The 16772-nt window shown below is 61.4% G+C and overlaps 2 protein-coding genes across 10 annotated transcripts; both read left to right on the forward strand.

Moving 5' to 3' along the window:
- Nucleotides 1–139: 139 nt before the first annotated feature.
- Nucleotides 140–3030, forward strand: TRIP6 (thyroid hormone receptor interactor 6). The gene is made up of 9 exons (XM_004617303.2): nt 140–392; nt 541–668; nt 757–882; nt 1073–1456; nt 1547–1640; nt 1722–1891; nt 2312–2490; nt 2588–2708; nt 2801–3030. Exons 1-9 carry the CDS (start codon nt 284–286, stop codon nt 2930–2932), a joined length of 1443 nt encoding a protein of 480 aa, XP_004617360.1. The 5' UTR covers nt 140–283; the 3' UTR covers nt 2933–3030.
- Nucleotides 3031–4476: 1446 nt separating this feature from the next.
- Nucleotides 4477–16744, forward strand: SRRT (serrate, RNA effector molecule). 9 transcript variants are annotated; one of them, XM_055134311.1, is made up of 20 exons: nt 4477–4769; nt 4892–5030; nt 10409–10537; nt 10702–10848; nt 11063–11251; nt 12822–12991; nt 13086–13270; nt 13343–13441; nt 13513–13627; nt 14039–14196; nt 14288–14349; nt 14433–14511; nt 14613–14801; nt 14896–15069; nt 15158–15311; nt 15411–15604; nt 15700–15856; nt 16136–16240; nt 16332–16476; nt 16565–16744. In XM_055134311.1, exons 2-20 carry the CDS (start codon nt 4909–4911, stop codon nt 16638–16640), a joined length of 2649 nt encoding a protein of 882 aa, XP_054990286.1. In that variant the 5' UTR covers nt 4477–4769; nt 4892–4908; the 3' UTR covers nt 16641–16744. The 9 variants fall into 9 exon arrangements, with proteins under 9 accessions (XP_054990286.1, XP_054990290.1, XP_054990294.1 ...); XM_055134315.1 differs by having other exon boundaries at nt 16350–16476; XM_055134319.1 differs by having other exon boundaries at nt 16371–16476.
- Nucleotides 16745–16772: the final 28 nt, after the last annotated feature.

The following is a 16772-nucleotide window of genomic DNA, read 5'->3' on the forward strand; positions in this document are numbered from 1 at the left end:
GTTCCTCTACCCCCGCGGCCGGCCTGGCCGGACGCCCGGGAGCGCAGCCCGGGCCACTGGCTCGGCAGGAGGGGGCCCGACCGGGGGAGGGGACTTAGGGGCCACGTGACCCCAGGAATGCGGTGACGTCACTGGGGGCGTGGTCGTCCCCAAAATTGGGGAGGAAGGGAAAAAAAAAGTCAGGAAAAGTTTCTTTCCTGGAGTTCCTAACGAGTGTGGGACAGAAGGGGAAAGGCCGGAGGCCCGGGGTCCGGCGGGGGCCTGGAGTCCCTGGTTCCTGGCCATGTCGGGTCCCACCTGGCTCCCCCCGAAGCAGCCGGAGCCCGCCAGGGCCCTCCACGGGAGAGCACTCGCCCGGGGCGCCCCGGGCCCCCCGTCAGCTCACGGAGCAGGTAAGGCACCCCCGTGGTGCCACTCCCGGGCCCATCGCCCAGGCGCCGCCCCTGCCCGCCCGCCCCCTCCGGGGACTCGAGGGTGGTGTCCCCAAATGTCACCCTCCCCTTCCCAAGCCCCACCTCTGCTCTTTTCCCTCCCCCACAGCACTCCAGCCCCACCCCAGGGTCAGTTTTTGCCCCCTTCCGTCTGAGCAGTGCTACCAGGTCCCCGGGGGTCCGGAGGAGCGGGGGCTGGCCTGGGTGGGGTGCCATGGCACACCCCAGCGCTCGCAGGTGAGAACCGGAGGGCGGGCAGGGGGGCAGCCGGGCCAGAGTGGAGGTGTGAAGGTTACATTGCGCTTGCTCCGCCCCCCCACCGCAGGGGCTGCCCCCAGACAGAGGGGGCATGTGCCCCGGAAGTCTGGATGCCGAGATTGATTCGCTCACCAGCATGTTGGCGGAGCTGGACGGGGGTCGTGGCCACCCTGCACGGCGGCCAGAGCGGCAGGTGAGCCCCAGTCGGCCCGGCCCCTCCCCGCGAGGCCAGGGGTGGAAATCGTGGGGTGGGGGGAGCAGCTGGGTCCAAAGCTGACTCGGTGGGGGGCAGGGCCCTGTCAATCCCCATCTTCTTTGGGTGGTTGGGGGGCCTAGAGGGGTGTTGGGGGTCGACTCAGTCCCCCCCCTGCTTTCCTCCATAGGCATATGAGCCCCCGCAGCCTCCTGCTTACCGCCCAGGAGCCTGCCCCCTAAAGCTGAATGGAGGGGGTGCTCCTTCCCCGCTGCTCCCCACGTGTCCCTACGGGGGCCCCACCCCAGCCTCCTACACCACCGCCAGTACCCCCGCCGGGCCCGCCTTTCCCGTGCAAGTGAAGGTGGCGCAGCCTGTGCGAGGCTGTGGCCCCCCCAGGCGGGGGGCCTCTCAGGCCTCCGGGCCCCTCCCGGGCCCCCACTTTCCTCTCTCAGGCCGGGGTGAGGTCTGGGGGGCTGGCTATAACAGGAGCCGCCGGGAGCCAGGCCCAGGGGGCAAAGAAGACACAGCTGCGGTCACAGGCCCTGGAAGGAGCAGTGGGTACGGGCCCCAGGTGAGCCCCGGCACTGGGATGTGGGGTCCCCGCAGACAGTGGTGCCCTGGCCTCAGGTGAGGTTTGTGAGTATCGGGTCCCGCCTCGCAGGGGCCCCTGAGCCAGCCGCCAGAGCTGGAGCTGGAGCGGCTGACCAAGAAGCTGGTGCAGGACATGAACCACCCTCCCAGCGGCGAGTACTTCGGTGAGCAGAGCTGCGGGCAGGGGGGAGGAGGGCTGGGGGGCTGTGCACCCTGACCCTGACCCTGTCCCTGCTGGCCTGCAGGCCGGTGTGGCGGCTGCGGAGAGGATGTGGTCGGGGATGGGGCCGGAGTGGTGGCCCTGGACCGCGTCTTCCACGTCGGCTGCTTCGTGTGTGCCACGTGTGGGGCGCAGCTGCGGGGCCAGCACTTCTACGCCGTGGAGAGGAGGGCGTACTGCGAGCACTGCTATGTGGTGAGTGTGGGGGCTGCAGACCAGGGGGGAGGCCAGCAGAGGTGGAAACAGGGCATGTCCAGACCCCAGAGTGGTACCTGCGCCTTCCCAGCGGGGACATGAGCACTGACACACACCAGGGGGCGCTGAAGGGCCCAGGGATGCGCTTGCCTTGCGTGTGGCCCACCCTGTTTGTCCCCTGTCGCTGCCTACCGTCCCCTAAGCTCAGAGCTAGCCCTGGGCACAGCTGGTGTGGCGCGGCAGTAAAAAGTGCAGGCGGGATCGCTAAGAAATGTTAGAAGGAAAGTGGACAGGATGAGGGACGGGGACCAGTTGGAGGTGACTTTTGGCCCAATCACACGCGGAGGGGAGTGACACAGCCGGGCAGGCTGCCAGGGCGCGCCTCAGCCCCAACCTCCCTCCTTCCCCTCCACCCTCCAGGCCACTCTGGAAAAATGTTCCACCTGCTCCCAGCCCATCCTGGACCGGATCCTGCGGGCCATGGGCAAAGCCTACCACCCCGGCTGCTTCACCTGCGTGGTCTGCCACCGCGGCCTCGACGGGATCCCCTTCACAGTGGACGCCACCAGCCAGATCCACTGTATCGAGGACTTCCACAGGTCAGGCCTGGGGGACAGGACGAACCTGCCCCATGAGCCCAGCCTCCTCCTTCCTCCTCCTCCCTGCTCACCTCTTTCGGATTCCTTTCCACCCCAGGAAGTTTGCCCCACGGTGCTCTGTATGTGGCGGTGCCATTATGCCCGAGCCAGGGCAGGAGGAAACGGTGCGCATCGTGGCCCTGGACCGCAGTTTCCACGTGGGATGTTACAAGTGCGAGGTCAGGGGCCGAGGGTGAAGGGGCAAAGGGGGCTCATCTGGTCTGGGGTGTCGGATGAGGCAGAACTGTTGAGTCTCTCTCTCTCTCCACAGGAGTGTGGGCTGTTGTTGTCCTCTGAGGGGGAATGCCAGGGCTGCTACCCGCTGGACGGGCACATCCTGTGCAAAACCTGCAGCGCCTGGCGCATCCAGGAGCTCTCGGCCACTGTCACCACCGATTGCTGAGGACCTACCAGCGGCCCTCCCCGGCTGCTGCGTTCACAGCTCCATCTCCAAACTCTCTGTCACCTCTTACAATAATAACCCCCTTGGGAGTTTCCAGAGTCACGCCTGTTGTCTCGTCAGACTCACACCACAGCCCGGCTTCGGCTCGCTGGGGATCGTCCACCTTTTCTAGCTGAGAACTTGCAGGGCTCCCAAATGGTAGCACTGAGAAATGGAGTCTTCCACGGCCCTGGCCCAGTATATGTGGAAATTCTCCCCTACTCGGCACCCCTAGGCGCACCCACACTTAGTTTTGGCACTTGAGCCTGCTCAGTCACCTTGATCATAGCTGCAGAGCCAGCATGCAGCCCGCGTGGGCTCCCATGTGCAAAGCAGGGAGCTGTGTTGGATCGCTAGGTTCAGTCACTTGAGAGCAGTCTGGTGGAACCCTACATTGGGACCCACTGCAGTATGGGGTGGGGGCAGCACTTCCTATTGTGTATTATTATCTTTTGGGCTGTCTCCAACCATACTTAGGACTCTCTCCTGGCTAGGTCTGGGGGACCCTGTGCAGCCTTTAAGACCCAACAGGGGTCAGCAAGACGTCTTACCTGCTACACTATTCCTATGGCCTCTTACTAGGTTTTTGGGCCACATCCTTAGGTTTCAGGGATCACTCCTGGAGGTGCTCTGGAGCCCTATGTGTTGCTGGGGATGAAATCTTGCTCGGTGGTGCACGGCAAGCACCCTGCCCACCAGACTATTGCTCAGCCCCTTTCCTAATTTTTTATTTGCAGTTCCAATCCAGGGCACTCGGAGGGCGGTTAGGCTCTACCTGAGCTCCCTTCCGAATTCCTTTTTATTTTTTGGTGATGGGGGGGTGAGGAAGCTGCAGCCCCTTGGGTCTTTTCCAGCCTGACTTTTGCTGTTCCTGAGCCTTCATGTGCCGGTGGCCGGTGGCCGGTGTTAGCGCCTAAGTGCTGCTGGAGCTTCATGGGGGAAAGGCTAATCCTGCGTCGTCGGCAGGGCCTCAGCCCGGCCTCCATCCCCCCAACGCTCAGGCGGGGGCTACGACCGACATCCCCCGTTTTCCGTAAGCGCGGGCCGTCCCGGCGGAAAGGCAGAGACCTCGGGCTCTGGCCGGGAGCCAGTGACGGCCGCTTCTCCGGGTGGGAACACAAAATGGTGGGAGATGCTTTAAAATGGTTGCTGCGTCGCCTGGAGCGCCCGCACTGCCCCTGCCCCTGCCCCCGCGCCGAGAGGGGCGACGCCGCCCGCCCGCCCGCCCGCCCTCCCGAGGTCCAGGGAACGCCCGCGGCGGGGCTGCGGGGCACCGTGACCGAAGGCGAGCGGGGGAGGGGGGGTGGCCGGCACCGCGGGGGCCCCGGCCCGGGAGCCCGGCCCGAAGACGCGCCCCTCGCGGCCCGCGCTCCCCCCACCCTGCCTTCCGCGCGGGCGCGAGGCCCAGCCCGGCTCCCGTACTCGCCGGGGCGCGCGCCGTTCTCGTCCCCGAAGGCGCGCGAGACTTGGGCGGCCCCGCCCCTTCCCGTCGTGCCCCGGGCCCGGCCGCCTCTTCGCTCGGCGCTTTTCTGGGCTCAGGCCGCGCGGGCGCGAGTGGCGGCGGCTCGCGGCGTCGTGGCGCGCGGGGCGCAGGCGCAGCGCGAGTGGCGCGCGCAGCCCGCTGGTGGCCGCCGCTGCCTCTTCCTCGCCGCCCCCCTCGGCGTCCTCTTGAGAGCCCCGCGTCTCCCTCGTCCCCCGGTCGCCGTTGTCGTCGCGCGCCCGCGGCGAGGGGCGGGCCCAGGCGGCCGGGAAAACCCGCCGACCCCGGCGCGAGGCTAACGGCCGCTACCGCTCCCAGGTGGGGGAGGGGCCGGGCTGCGGGACCCGGGCGGGACGCGGGGAGCGGGGCGGGCCCCGGCAGGGGTCGTGCTGCCGCCGCTCATTGTCCCGCACCCCGGTCTCCCCCCGCGCGCGCTGCAGGCCCCGCACGCCGCGCCATGGGGGACAGCGACGACGAGTACGACCGGCGGCGCAGGGACAAGTTCCGGCGGGAGCGCAGCGACTACGACCGGTCCCGGGAGCGGGACGAGAGGCGTCGGGGGGACGACTGGAACGACCGGTGCGAGCGCGCTTTCTGTCAGGCGCGCCTCGGCCCCGCCGCGCGCGCCGCCGAGCCTCTCGCGCGACCGCCGCGTGCGGGGCCCAGGCTGGGGGCGGAGCGGGGGGCTGCGTGCGTCCGGGGACCACCGCCCGGAGAGGGGGCCGCCCGCGCCCGCAGCCCGGACGTGCGCGCCGGTGCCGGGGCTCTGCACGTCCCGGGGGATTGTGCAGCCTCGTCAGCGTGCGAGGGGTGCCGTGCGGACGCGGGCAGACCCTTCCCGCCGGCGTTTCTGGGTACTCGCTTCTTGGGGAAGAGTGTGGATGGTGTGGGTTTGATTAGGTTGCTTGGTGTGTCTTGGTGCTCGGGGGTCGCGCCAGGTCCGCTGGTTGGCCGAGTTCAGGGCCAGCATCTTCTCGCCCTTTTTTCTCTTTGGCTTTTTGGGTCACACCCGGTTTACTCCTGCCTCTGCACTCAGGATTACTCCTGGCAGTGCTCGGGGGACCCTTTGGATGCCGGGGATCGAACCCGGGTCGGACGTGTGTGTGTGCAAGGCAAATGCCCTCCACCGCTGTCCTGTCGCCCGGGGCCCGGTTCTAGGTCCTCTGTATTATTTTTCCGGCTGTCTTTGATTCATTTTGCGGTCTCAGTGAGCGTTCAGGCATGTGTGCAGAGGCCTCGTCCTTGAGGTGGTTTGAGAAAGAAGTGGGAATGTGCGAGAGGCGTCATAACTGGCTCTTGCACCTGCCGATGAACCAGGTTCCAGGAGACACATGAGCATTTTGCTGTGATGTGCGTATCAGTTGGGTCGCTGTTGGCAAGTGAGTCCTCCTGCAGTCAGGACGTCTCAGCATTGTGGAGACTGGTACTGGCCTCTCCCTGGGGTTTCCAAGGAAAGAAACAAAGTCTATTGTCTTGGGCACTGGAGAGAGCTTCATGGGTTACATGTGGGTGGGCTGGGTTCTACCCCTGTAGGAGTGATAGTTCTGGCATGTGTGAGACACCCCCCCACCCCCCACCGCCCACCTCCAAATAACTGAAAACAGGATGAGTGTTTCTGACTGGAGCAGGGCCTGGGGCATGGCTTTGCTAATGAGAGGTGTGGGGCAATGAGTGGCTTTTTTTGATGCAGTGGGAGCCAGTATTTCAAGTTGGGGGCGCAACAGCACATACTGTTTAGGGTAGTGGGTCCACAGAACCTTGGTGTCTTTTGGTGTGGGGGGGTGACTCTCCACGGTTCCCAGGAATCACTCCTGGCAGAACTCGGGTGGCCATCTGTCTGGCTGGGGATCAGCCAGATCAGCTCTGGAAAGGCCAGCACCCTACACGCTGTACCTTCTCTCCAGCCTGGTTGTGGTTCTTTTTAGAGCGAATACCCAGGATCTTCACTAATTGGTGTTTATGTGGATGGTGTGGAGCAGTGGCTGGTGGCACTGGCGCTGCCCTGGAATAGCAATAAACAGTCTAAACTTCTTGGGGCCAAAGAGGGGACTGGGGTATGGCTCCATAGAGCACTTGCCTTGAATGTGTGAAACCCGGGGCTTAATTGTCCACGGTGTTGGGGATCAAACCCTGGTCATCTGTGCACAAGCAAGTGCTGGCTCCTAGCCGCAGCAGTAGACCGAGGGTTTTTGGTTCTATTTTGTGCTCGGGCTTGCTCTGAGAGCCAGGGGTCACACAGTGTGGGAGGTTGTGGTTGCACACCCAGCCTGGGTGCTTACTGTGGGCTCCCCCAGTTGTGCTGACTGGGGGACACTCTTCGCTCAGCCACTCATGTTAGGGTTGTGGAGTTGTTTATCAGGGGCCACTTCAGTGCTCGTCCAACCACGATGCACACTCTTTTGCCTGGTGCTTGCTCGAGTTGCACTTCTTGTATGTGGGGTACTTTAAAGTCCCTTGGGTGGGGGAGCGTCACGGACAGCAGACCTGCCCGTGTGTGCCAGGTGTGTGTAGGCCAGCAGGGGTTGTGCTGGTGACCACATGTTTACACGGCATGTGCACCAAGCATGAGCTCAACCTTTTCCCGGCGTGGCCCCCTTTCAAGCTTGCTTTTTTTCAGTTGGGGGCCAACCCTGCATCCTACAGGTTGACTGTCCATTTACAGGATTTTCACCTGTGGGCTTGTTGAAGTATCCGGGGGCCCACAGGGAGCCGTGTGGTCCCCAGTGGAGCAGTGCTGCTCTGACGTGCGCACTGTTCCTCTGGGTCTTGCCTGTTCTCATCGGTGGCTGCACAGGAGCCCTGCCACAGCAGGTGGGGAGCTGGCAGGAAAGGGACGGAGCTCCTGGATCAGCGGCTGCTCATAGCTGGGTGTGTGCTAGATGTTCTCTTGCAAACAGATTAGGAGAACTTGTTACTTAAAAGAATCCTTAGTTTTATTGCCACGGGTTGTGAAACTTTCCAGTGAAAACTGAGATTTTGGAAGACTTCACCAATGTGAGTGGATTTGGACCTTTCTGACTAGAAAGTTTGGGGCTATGGCAAAGCCCCCACTAAGAGCAAAGCCGAGCCCTTGATTTGTCTGTTTATTTTTTGAGCCACACCTGGCTGTGTTAGGCCTGACTCTTCGGTATGTGCTCAGGAATCACTCTGGTTAGGGTTCAGGTAACTGTCTGGGATTGACTTGGGTCAGCCATGTGCAAGGTCAGCGTGCCCCCTAGTGTCTTCTCTCGAGCCCCAGCACAGGGGATCCGTATAGGACAGAGCACTCACTCATAGGGGCCTTCCTGGGGCCGGGGGGAGGTGCAGCTTGAGCTTGGCATATAGGAGCTCTGTGTCTGTTCCATGCTGAGGACCACTGGGAGTGACCCTTAAGCACAGAGCTGGGTATACCCCCGCCACCCCCCCAGTACAAGTTATGAGTCAAGTTATGAATAGTATTAAAGTTACTTGCAGTTTTGAAAAGGTTATATTCTTTACAATCAAAGAAATCCTATGGCAGGTTGGGCATCAACTGAATAAGAATATAGTCACCTTGGGGCTGGAGCAGTAGGATGGCGCATTGGCCTCCCACACAGCCAACTTGGGTTCAATCCCTGGCACCGCATATGGTCCCCAGAACAGGGCTCCGTGTGGTCCCAGAATAACCTTTTTTTATTAACTTTGTGGGCTCTTTCTCTTCCTTTCTTTCCCAGCGCTCAGGGCTTACTCCTGACTCTGCTCAGGGATCACATGGGGTGCTGGGGATTGAACCTGGGGTAGCCTCTTGCAAGATAAGTGTCCTCCCCACTGTATTACATTCCCCTGGGTTTTTTTTTTTTTGTTAGGGCCGAGGGAGGCTGATATATGTGCACAGGTGGGGAGGCCTCAACCCTGGTTCTGAGAAGCATTTATTGGCAGTGGAGCAAGAACATGGCTGAGAGAGATTTATGTTGGCATCAGAGACACCATCAGAAGTGGCGCAGGTGGAGGCAGGTCCACACAGCTGGCGGGGCAAAGGTGGTGGGGTGTTCGGCATGGGACAGTGCATAGGCTCTGAGGTCAAGGCTTTAGTAGGGGGGTGAGCTGGTTTGGGCCACAGTTGGTGGTACTTAGAGCTTCTCCTGGCGCTGCGCTAAGGGATCACTCCTGGTGGGCTCAGGGGACCCTATGAGGTGCTGAGGATCAAACTTGGGTTGGCCAGATGCAAGGCAAGCATCTGACCCGGTGTGCTGTCGCTCCGGCCCTGAGGTCGAGACTTGACAGGACAGGGAGGTTGGTGATGAGGGCATCCTGGGATCCTGCTGCTGGTGCAGGGAAGGGGGCAGGAGGCGGGAGTCAGCGCCCTCCAGCAGGGCTTGTGCTGCTCCTTAGGGACGGCCATGGAGAGGGAGGAAGGCAGGCCGGACCTGGGAAGAGCTGGTGAGCGTGAGGGTGGCGACAAGAACGCCGCTCTGCCTGGAGTGTGTGGAGGGACTGTGGGGCAGGACTGGCTTCTCCTCAGGAGACTAAGTGGTGCAGGGAGCGAACCCAGGGCCCTGGCCCTTTGAATGCTCTCCCTGGCTCGTAGGTGTTTGTTTATTGACTTATTTTTGGTTTGTTTTTGGGCCACGTCCAGCTGCATTCATTCATGGATCACTCCTGTTGGGCTGTGGGGTGCCAGGGATCGACACCCGGTCAGAAGCATGCAAGGCCAGCACCCTACTCACTGAACTACCTCTTCGGCCCTTATTTTTATTTATTTATTTAAATTTTATTATTTTTATTTATTTGTTTTTTTATTATTATTGAATCACCCTATGGAAAATTACAGTGTTTTCAGGCGTAAGTCTCAGTTATACAATGCTGAAACACATATTCCACCACCAAAAAAACCCCAGTATACCTCCCATCCCTCCCTCCCCCACCTGTGTAACTGATAAATCTCACTTTACTTTCTCTTTACTTTTTTTTTTTTTTTTGCTTTTTGGGTCATACCCAGCGATGCTCAGGGGTTACTCCTGGCTTTGCACTCAGGAATTACTCCTGGCCGTGCTTGGGGGACCATATGGGATGCCGGGGATCGAACCTGGGTCGGCCACGTGCAAGGTGAACGCCCTACCCGCTGTGCTATCACTCCGGCCCCACTTTCTCTTTACTTTGGTTACATTCAATATTTCAACAAAAAACTCATTATTAGGAGTTTCCCACTAGAGACAGACCTGCTGTGGAGAGATATGAGGTCGCGCGGCTGAGATAGCAGTTTTGGATTTCTGTATTTTAGCAACTAAGTCCAGGGAAATTTCTTCCAGAAATTGGATCATTGCAGGCTTGTATCTCTCATTAGTGGTCCTCATAATATGGCGGTTGCCATGCCCTTCCCCCCCAGCAAGGAAAAGGAGAGAGAGAAAAACCTTTCCCCTCCAGGGCAGGCATGGGGCCGCGACTTAGTTCTCAGTCTGGAGACATTCTGCAAGAAGGTGCCGGTACCAAAAGGATTATAACTGCCAGCAGCCGCTGTGTTCTGTGATTGGTTTCTGTGCCTCTGCGATAATGGACGCTTAGGGGTGGCGGAGCCATTCCTGAGCATATATTTTGTATATCAGGAAAGGTTGTGCGGCCGCTTATGCAGCCTCGGGGTTTGGAGGTGTCCCAGTCCCACATACCGGAGCTGTGTTAGTAGCTGCTCAGTGTCGCTGGGGCTGCATCTGCAGAAGGCGTGCCAGCTGTACCTTCTCCGTCAGGCCCCCCGGTGTTGTTGGCCCGGTCTGGGGTCCGGAGCATCTCCAGCTGGTGGTGCCCGCCGGAGCGGCCCAAATTCTTCACTGCGGCCCTTATTTTTTAGTCTGTAGTCCAGGGCGCAGGCTCTGGGTTTACATATGCACGGTGTGTGCTGTGCCATTGAGTTACACCCTCAGCTCTCCTCGATTTTAGGCTCTAAGCAGGGGAAGGAACAGCCCGTTGGGGTGTGCAACTCTCCCATCCTCATTCTTCCCCTCTAGGGAGTGGGACCGCGGGCGTGAGCGCCGCAGTCGAGGCGAGTACCGGGACTATGACCGCACCCGCCGGGAGCGCTTCTCGCCCCCGCGCCACGAGCTCAGCCCCCCGCAGAAGCGTATGAGGCGAGACTGGTGAGTTGGCCTGGTGGCTGTCGGGTGGGGGCCTGCCCTCCCACAGGACGCCCAGCTTTAATGACTCCTTCAACGCTGGCGGGAGTGAAGGGGCTCCCCAGGTGCCTGCCGAGGCCTCTGTGCCGTGATGCCTTTCTTTTGACGCTTGTGTCCCCTACTCTCAGGGATGAGCACAGTTCTGACCCGTACCACAGTGGCTATGAGATGCCCTATGCTGGGGGGGGCGGGGGCCCCACCTATGGCCCCCCTCAGCCCTGGGGCCACCCAGATGTCCACATCATGCAGCATCATGTTCTGCCCATCCAGGCCAGGTAAAGACCTCGGGTTGTGGGTCTTTGGGAGAAGGGAGTGGGGCCAACTTGGGTTTGTTTGGGGCTCATGGCGGGAGAGACCGGTCAGGGACACAGGAGCTTTTGTGGGCTTGGGAGTAGCTGGTTGGGGGCCGGGTATGAAGGGGGCAGTGGGCGACCTTGGGCCCCCGCTTCCTCCCCAACCAAGACTTGCTGCTGGGCGCCTCGTCTGCAGGCTGGGCAGCATCGCCGAGATTGACCTGGGTGTGCCCCCGCCTGTGATGAAGAGCTTCAAGGAGTTTCTCCTCTCCCTGGACGACTCGGTGGATGAGACGGAGGCGGTGAAGCGCTACAATGACTACAAGCTGGACTTCCGGCGGCAGCAGATGCAGGATTTCTTCCTGGCGCACAAGGACGAGGAGTGGTGAGTGCGACCTGCTGCTCCCGGCATGCTGCCCCTCCTGGGCGGGGGATGGGGGGCCACCTGCACCGGCCGAGGGGTCTCTCTCCCTTCCCCACTGCCTCTGTGAGTGGGGCTCTGCAGGCCACTGGCCAGCGCCTCCTGTTCCCCGGGGACCACAGGCCGGCTGCACCCCACTTGCTGCTTCTGGGGTTGCCGTCATCCCTCGTCGCCGGGACCCGGCGTGGCTGTGGCGTCCTCCCAAAAGCAACGAGTGAATCCAGATGAGACAAATCAAAGCTCTCAGGGTCATTTGACAAAAAAAGAAATTTTAATTTTTTTCTTTTTGTGGATGTTTTGATTTTAATCAACCATCTTTTCCCCCCTTCCTGCTCCTCCTCCTCATCCTCTTTCTGCTCCTCCTCCTTGAAAAGAGCCAGAACTGGGAACTACACCCGCTCATCGACGGAGCTCGGAGCAAACCCATCTCCACCCCCACCATACCCAGCCCAAACATGAGCCCTGGGCTGAGCCGCGCTGCCCGGCCAGGCAGACAGGCAGGGCACCGCTGTGCACAATGCAGTGGTCTAGCTGAATGTGATCGCTCAGGCAGCTAGTCAGTCAGGGCCCCCCCGCGGACTCCCGCGGGGCTGGGGCCTCCGGGCCGGGCGCCCCAGCCAGGAGCCAGCCGGTGGCCCACCAGCCAGCGTGGGCCCTGGGCGCGGCTAGTTAAATCTTGAGCTCTGTTTGACCAAGCGGCCAAGGTAAAGATCCTGGAGGTGATGCCTGCGGCTTTCCTTTCCTCCTCGACCTGTGGTTCTTCCGTCCTCCGCTGCCCTCTCCCCGCCTTCCCAGTGTCGTCTTCACCAGCCTTCCTGTCCCTCTCTCTGTCCCCCTCCGTCCTGGTCCGACACTCCTGACCCCCCACTTTCTCCGTGTGTCTGCTCTGATTCCCCTTGGTTTCCCGCTCTGGGGCTTTCTCACACTTTCCCTCTTGCTCCTGATTCCTGTCTTTCCTGCCAGGCCCTCCTTTAAGTGTTTTCTTCTCCCTGCTCTCCCTCTCTCTCTCCCTCGTATCCCCTGTGGGCAGTGCCTGCGGGCACCCGGGCATTTCTGGGTCTCCCTTTGCTTCACCACCTGCTTCTCTTCCCTGGGGGAGAACTGTGTCCTTCCTCGGTTGGCCTTTCCTCTCTGGCGCACTTCAGGTGTCCCTCTGTCTGCCACGGAGGGATGGCGGGAGCTGGTGGGAGTGCTCCTGGGGCAGGAGAGGGCAACGCTTGGGGCCTCCCCGTTCCTCAGCTCTCCCCTCGGGAGCTCTGGGGCGAGGCCCTGCTGCTGCCACTGTGGTCTCCTCCGGCCACAGCCCTCCCCAGCCCAGGCGCTCAGTCTCTGGTTCTCCCCGAGTCTTGTCAGAGCAGAACCTCTGGCTCCTTTGGAGGGTGGGGGGTGGTCACAGTGCACCCCCTCCCCTAGCTGTGCACCGATAGCCCGTGTGGGTGTGAGAGGACGGGCACTGCCCCGTCTTGCCTGCGCCCCGCCCCATGTCCTGGCGCTGGCCCCTGTGACTGTCTCTGCCTTCCCCTTCGCCTTGCAGGTTCCGGTCTAAGTACCACCCAGATGAGGTGGGGAAGCGAAGGCAGGAGGCCCGGGGGGCCCTGCAGAACCGCCTGAGGGTCTTCCTGTCCCTCATGGAGACAGGCTGGTTCGATAACCTCCTCCTGGACATCGACAAAGCTGATGCCATCGTCAAGATGCTGGACGCTGGTACGTGCACTGGGCCAGTGGGCTTCGGGGGTTGTGGGGGACAGCCATGGAGGGCCAGGACCTGTGCACTGATGGCTCGGTCTGCTTCCGGTAGCTGTGATTAAGATGGAAGGAGGGACAGAAAATGACCTACGCATCCTGGAGCAGGAGGAGGAGGAGGAGCAGGCAGGAAAGCCTGGGGACCCCAGCAAGAAAGAGGAAGGCCGGGCTGGCCCAGGCCTGGGAGATGCAGAACGCAAGGCCAATGACAAAGAGGACAAGAAAGAAGAGGGCAAACAGGTCAGAGCACTGGCCCCGGGAGCTGGAGCTGGGCAGGGGGGAAGGGAGGTCTCCATGCAGCTCTGTCTGTAGGCCGAGAATGACAGTTCCAGTGAAGACAAGACCAAGAAGTCGGAGGGCGAAGGGGACAAGGAAGAGAAGAAAGAGGACTCGGAGAAGGAGGCCAAAAAGGTGGGCACTGCTTGCCTCGTGGGCATCAGTGGGGGTCTGGGCTGCCACTCACTGGGTGCGTTGCTTCACAGAGCAAAAAGAGGAACAGAAAGCACAGCGGCGATGACAGCTTTGATGAGGGCAGTGTGTCCGAGTCGGAGTCGGGCTCGGAGAGTGGCCAGGCAGAGGAGGAGAAGGAGGAGTCGGGTAGGCCTGGGTTGGGGCCGTGGTTGGGGCTGGGCTGGGAGCTGGTTGCCGGGATTCGGACCCTGGAGTTCATGCCAGGCCTCGTGCTTGGCCACTGAGCCACTGCCCTAGCTGTATTGTCTAGCTGGGCCCATTCGTCGTGAGTGTATGAGCAGTGTAGGGGTACGGTAGGCTGTAGGGAGGGTGCTTTTTTTTGGCAGGAGGGAGAGTGTGTGAGTATGTTTGCCTGCCCCCTAGTGTGAGAGTGTGGTTAGCCTGCCCTCTAGTGGGAGTTGTGTGTGTGTGTGATGGGGCTTGCCCGTGTGGGGGGGGGGCGGGTGAGGGGGGGGTGTCAGCCTGCCCCCTAGCGTGGAGGGGTTGTGGACCTTCTGGGCGCATGCATATCCCAGTTCTCTTCTGCCACCTGCTCAGAGGAAGCGTCGAAGGAGAAGGAGAAGCCCAAGGAGGAAGAGCGGGAGAAAGCCAAGGACGGGCCCGGGCTGGAATGTAAGCCTAGGCCCCTGCACAAGACCTGCTCCCTGTTCATGCGCAACATCGCCCCCAACATCTCCCGGGCCGAGATCATCTCCGTGAGTGGGGGGACGGGGACGGGGGTCTCCCAGGTCTCCAGGGGAAGGTAGAACCTCAAATCTCTAAGTGGGTTTTGTTCCTGTTTCTCAGCTCTGTAAGAGATACCCAGGCTTTATGCGCGTGGCCCTCTCGGAGCCGCAGCCTGAGAGGAGGTGAGCAGAGGGGGAGCAGGCGTGAGGTGCAGAGGCCAGTGGCTGGCCACATGCCACGGCATTCACACTCCTTCCTTGTTCAGATTTTTCCGGCGTGGCTGGGTAACCTTTGACCGCAGCGTGAACATTAAGGAGATTTGCTGGAATCTGCAGAATATCCGAGTGAGTGTGGGAAGCGGGAGGGGAGGGACCTGGCCCCCTGTAGCTCGGTGCTCCCGCACCTCTGTGGCAGCCAGAGGAGCTGAGCGCCCTCCTGCTTCCAGCTCCGGGAGTGCGAGCTGAGCCCCGGGGTAAACAGAGACCTGACACGCCGAGTGCGGAACATCAATGGCATCACCCAGCACAAGCAGATCGTGCGCAATGACATCAAGCTGGCGGCCAAGCTGATCCACACACTGGACGACAGGACCCAGCTCTGGGCAACGGAGCCCGGCACGCCGCCTCTGCCAGTGGTCAGTGCCGCCCCAGGGCCCCCGTTGGGTGCCTACCCGGGCAGCGGTCCGAGTCCGTCCCTTACTGTACTGCTCTGTGCACTCTCCCCCCCAGAGCCTGCCCTCGCAGAACCCCATCCTGAAGAATATCACCGATTACCTGATCGAGGAAGTGAGCGCCGAGGAGGAGGAGCTGCTGGGGAGCAGTGGAGGGGCGCCCCCTGAGGAGCCGCCCAAGGAGGGGAACCCTGCTGAGATCAATGTGGAGCGGGATGAGAAGCTGATCAAGGTGCCTATGGGTGCAGGCGGGGCTGCAGACCAGGCTCTAGGGGGTTGGCTGCAGGGCCAGGGGCCAACTCTGCTGCTCGTGCTCTCAGGTCTTGGACAAACTACTCCTGTACTTGCGCATCGTCCACTCGCTGGACTACTACAACACCTGCGAGTACCCCAACGAGGACGAGATGCCTAACCGCTGTGGCATCATCCACGTGCGTGGGCCCATGCCCCCCAACCGCATCAGTCACGGCGAAGGTGCGTGCTTCCCGACCCCGTAACTCTTCTGGGGGCCAGGTACAACCTGAGTCCCCTTTTGGCTCCCTGCTCCAAGGCCTGTCTGTCCCCACACCATAGTGCTCGAGTGGCAGAAGACATTCGAGGAGAAGCTGACACCCCTGCTGAGTGTGCGGGAGTCCCTGTCTGAGGAAGAGGCCCAGAAGATGGGGCGTAAAGACCCCGAACAGGAAGTGGAGAAGTTTGTCACCTCTAACACCCAGGAACTGGGCAAGGATAAGTGGCTCTGCCCTCTCAGTGGCAAGAAATTCAAGGTCTGAGATGTTGAGAGGCAGGCTGGTGGGGGCGGGGGGGTGGGCTGCGGAGCTCACACTCGGCGCAGGGCTCTCACCCTCTCTTCCCCCACTAGGGCCCTGAGTTTGTGCGCAAGCACATCTTCAACAAGCACGCTGAGAAAATCGAGGAGGTCAAGAAGGAGGTGGCGTTCTTCAACAACTTCCTCACTGATGCCAAGCGCCCGGCTCTGCCTGAGATCAAGCCCGCCCAGCCTCCCGGCCCCGCCCAGAGTAAGATACGATCCATGGGGGCTTGCCCTGCTGTCACCTCCCCTCTAAAGCATCCCGTGTTTCTTACATTGAGTAAGGACAGCTCTAGGAAGGTGTTCTTTAGAGGGTGGGGTATGGTTGGGCCTTATCTGGCCCTGCCAGGGGGCTACCCCCAGGGATGCTTAGGGGACACTGTGGTACTGGGAATTGAACTAGGGTGGTCTGCATGCAAAGCGAGTGTCTCAACCCTGTCTCGTCTCTGGCCCCGCTCCCACGCAGTAATTCACATTCCTTTTCCTGTTGTACTCCCCCCAGGCCTGACTCCAGGACTCCCCTACCCGCACCAGACTCCGCAGGGCCTCATGCCTTATGGTCAGCCGCGGCCCCCCATCTTGGGCTACGGAGGTAAGTCAGGAGGGGGTTTGAAGGGGCAGGAGGTGGGGGGTCGGGTGGGAGGATGGGCAGTGCAGATGGCTGAGGTGGTTCCTCACCACAGCCCCGATGGTCTTTGTAGCTGGTGGTGTCCGCCCCGCAGTCCCCACAGGAGGGCCTCCGTACCCCCACGGCCCCTACGGTGCTGGCCGAGGCAACTACGATGCCTTCCGAGGCCAGGGAGGCTATCCCGGCAAGCCTCGCAACAGGTGAGGAGCCAAGGTGGCCGGGCTTTCCTGCCCTCTGCTCGTCCGTGGACCCTCAGCTCATCCCTTCTTACCTCTCGGCTCACCACAGGATGGTTCGTGGGGACCCACGGGCCATTGTGGAATACCGTGACCTGGACGCTCCAGATGACGTGGACTTCTTCTGAGCGCCTGGCGTCTCACTCCCGGTCTCTGTACTGACTGCCGTGCCCCAGCCAGCTCAGTTTTTGTACGTTCAGCCCTACTGCCAATAAATGCACTTCCACGGGGACTGCCAGGAGCCCCGCGCCCCGCCCCCC

This window comes from Sorex araneus, chromosome 4 (assembly GCF_027595985.1).
Source record: "Sorex araneus isolate mSorAra2 chromosome 4, mSorAra2.pri, whole genome shotgun sequence".
Classification (NCBI taxonomy): Eukaryota; Metazoa; Chordata; class Mammalia; order Eulipotyphla; family Soricidae; genus Sorex; species Sorex araneus.

Coding starts and splice junctions, on each gene's coding strand:
- TRIP6 (XM_004617303.2), top strand. CDS start 284: ATGTCGGGTCCCACCTGGCTCCCCCCGAAGCAGCCGGAGCCCGCCAGG. Junction 669..756: donor GCACACCCCAGCGCTCGCAG/GTGAGAACCGGA, acceptor CCCCCACCGCAG/GGGCTGCCCCCAGACAGAGG. Junction 883..1,072: donor CACGGCGGCCAGAGCGGCAG/GTGAGCCCCAGT, acceptor TTTCCTCCATAG/GCATATGAGCCCCCGCAGCC.
- SRRT (XM_055134311.1), top strand. CDS start 4,909: ATGGGGGACAGCGACGACGAGTACGACCGGCGGCGCAGGGACAAGTTC. Junction 12,992..13,085: donor CGTCAAGATGCTGGACGCTG/GTACGTGCACTG, acceptor TGCTTCCGGTAG/CTGTGATTAAGATGGAAGGA. Junction 14,512..14,612: donor GGAATCTGCAGAATATCCGA/GTGAGTGTGGGA, acceptor TCCTGCTTCCAG/CTCCGGGAGTGCGAGCTGAG.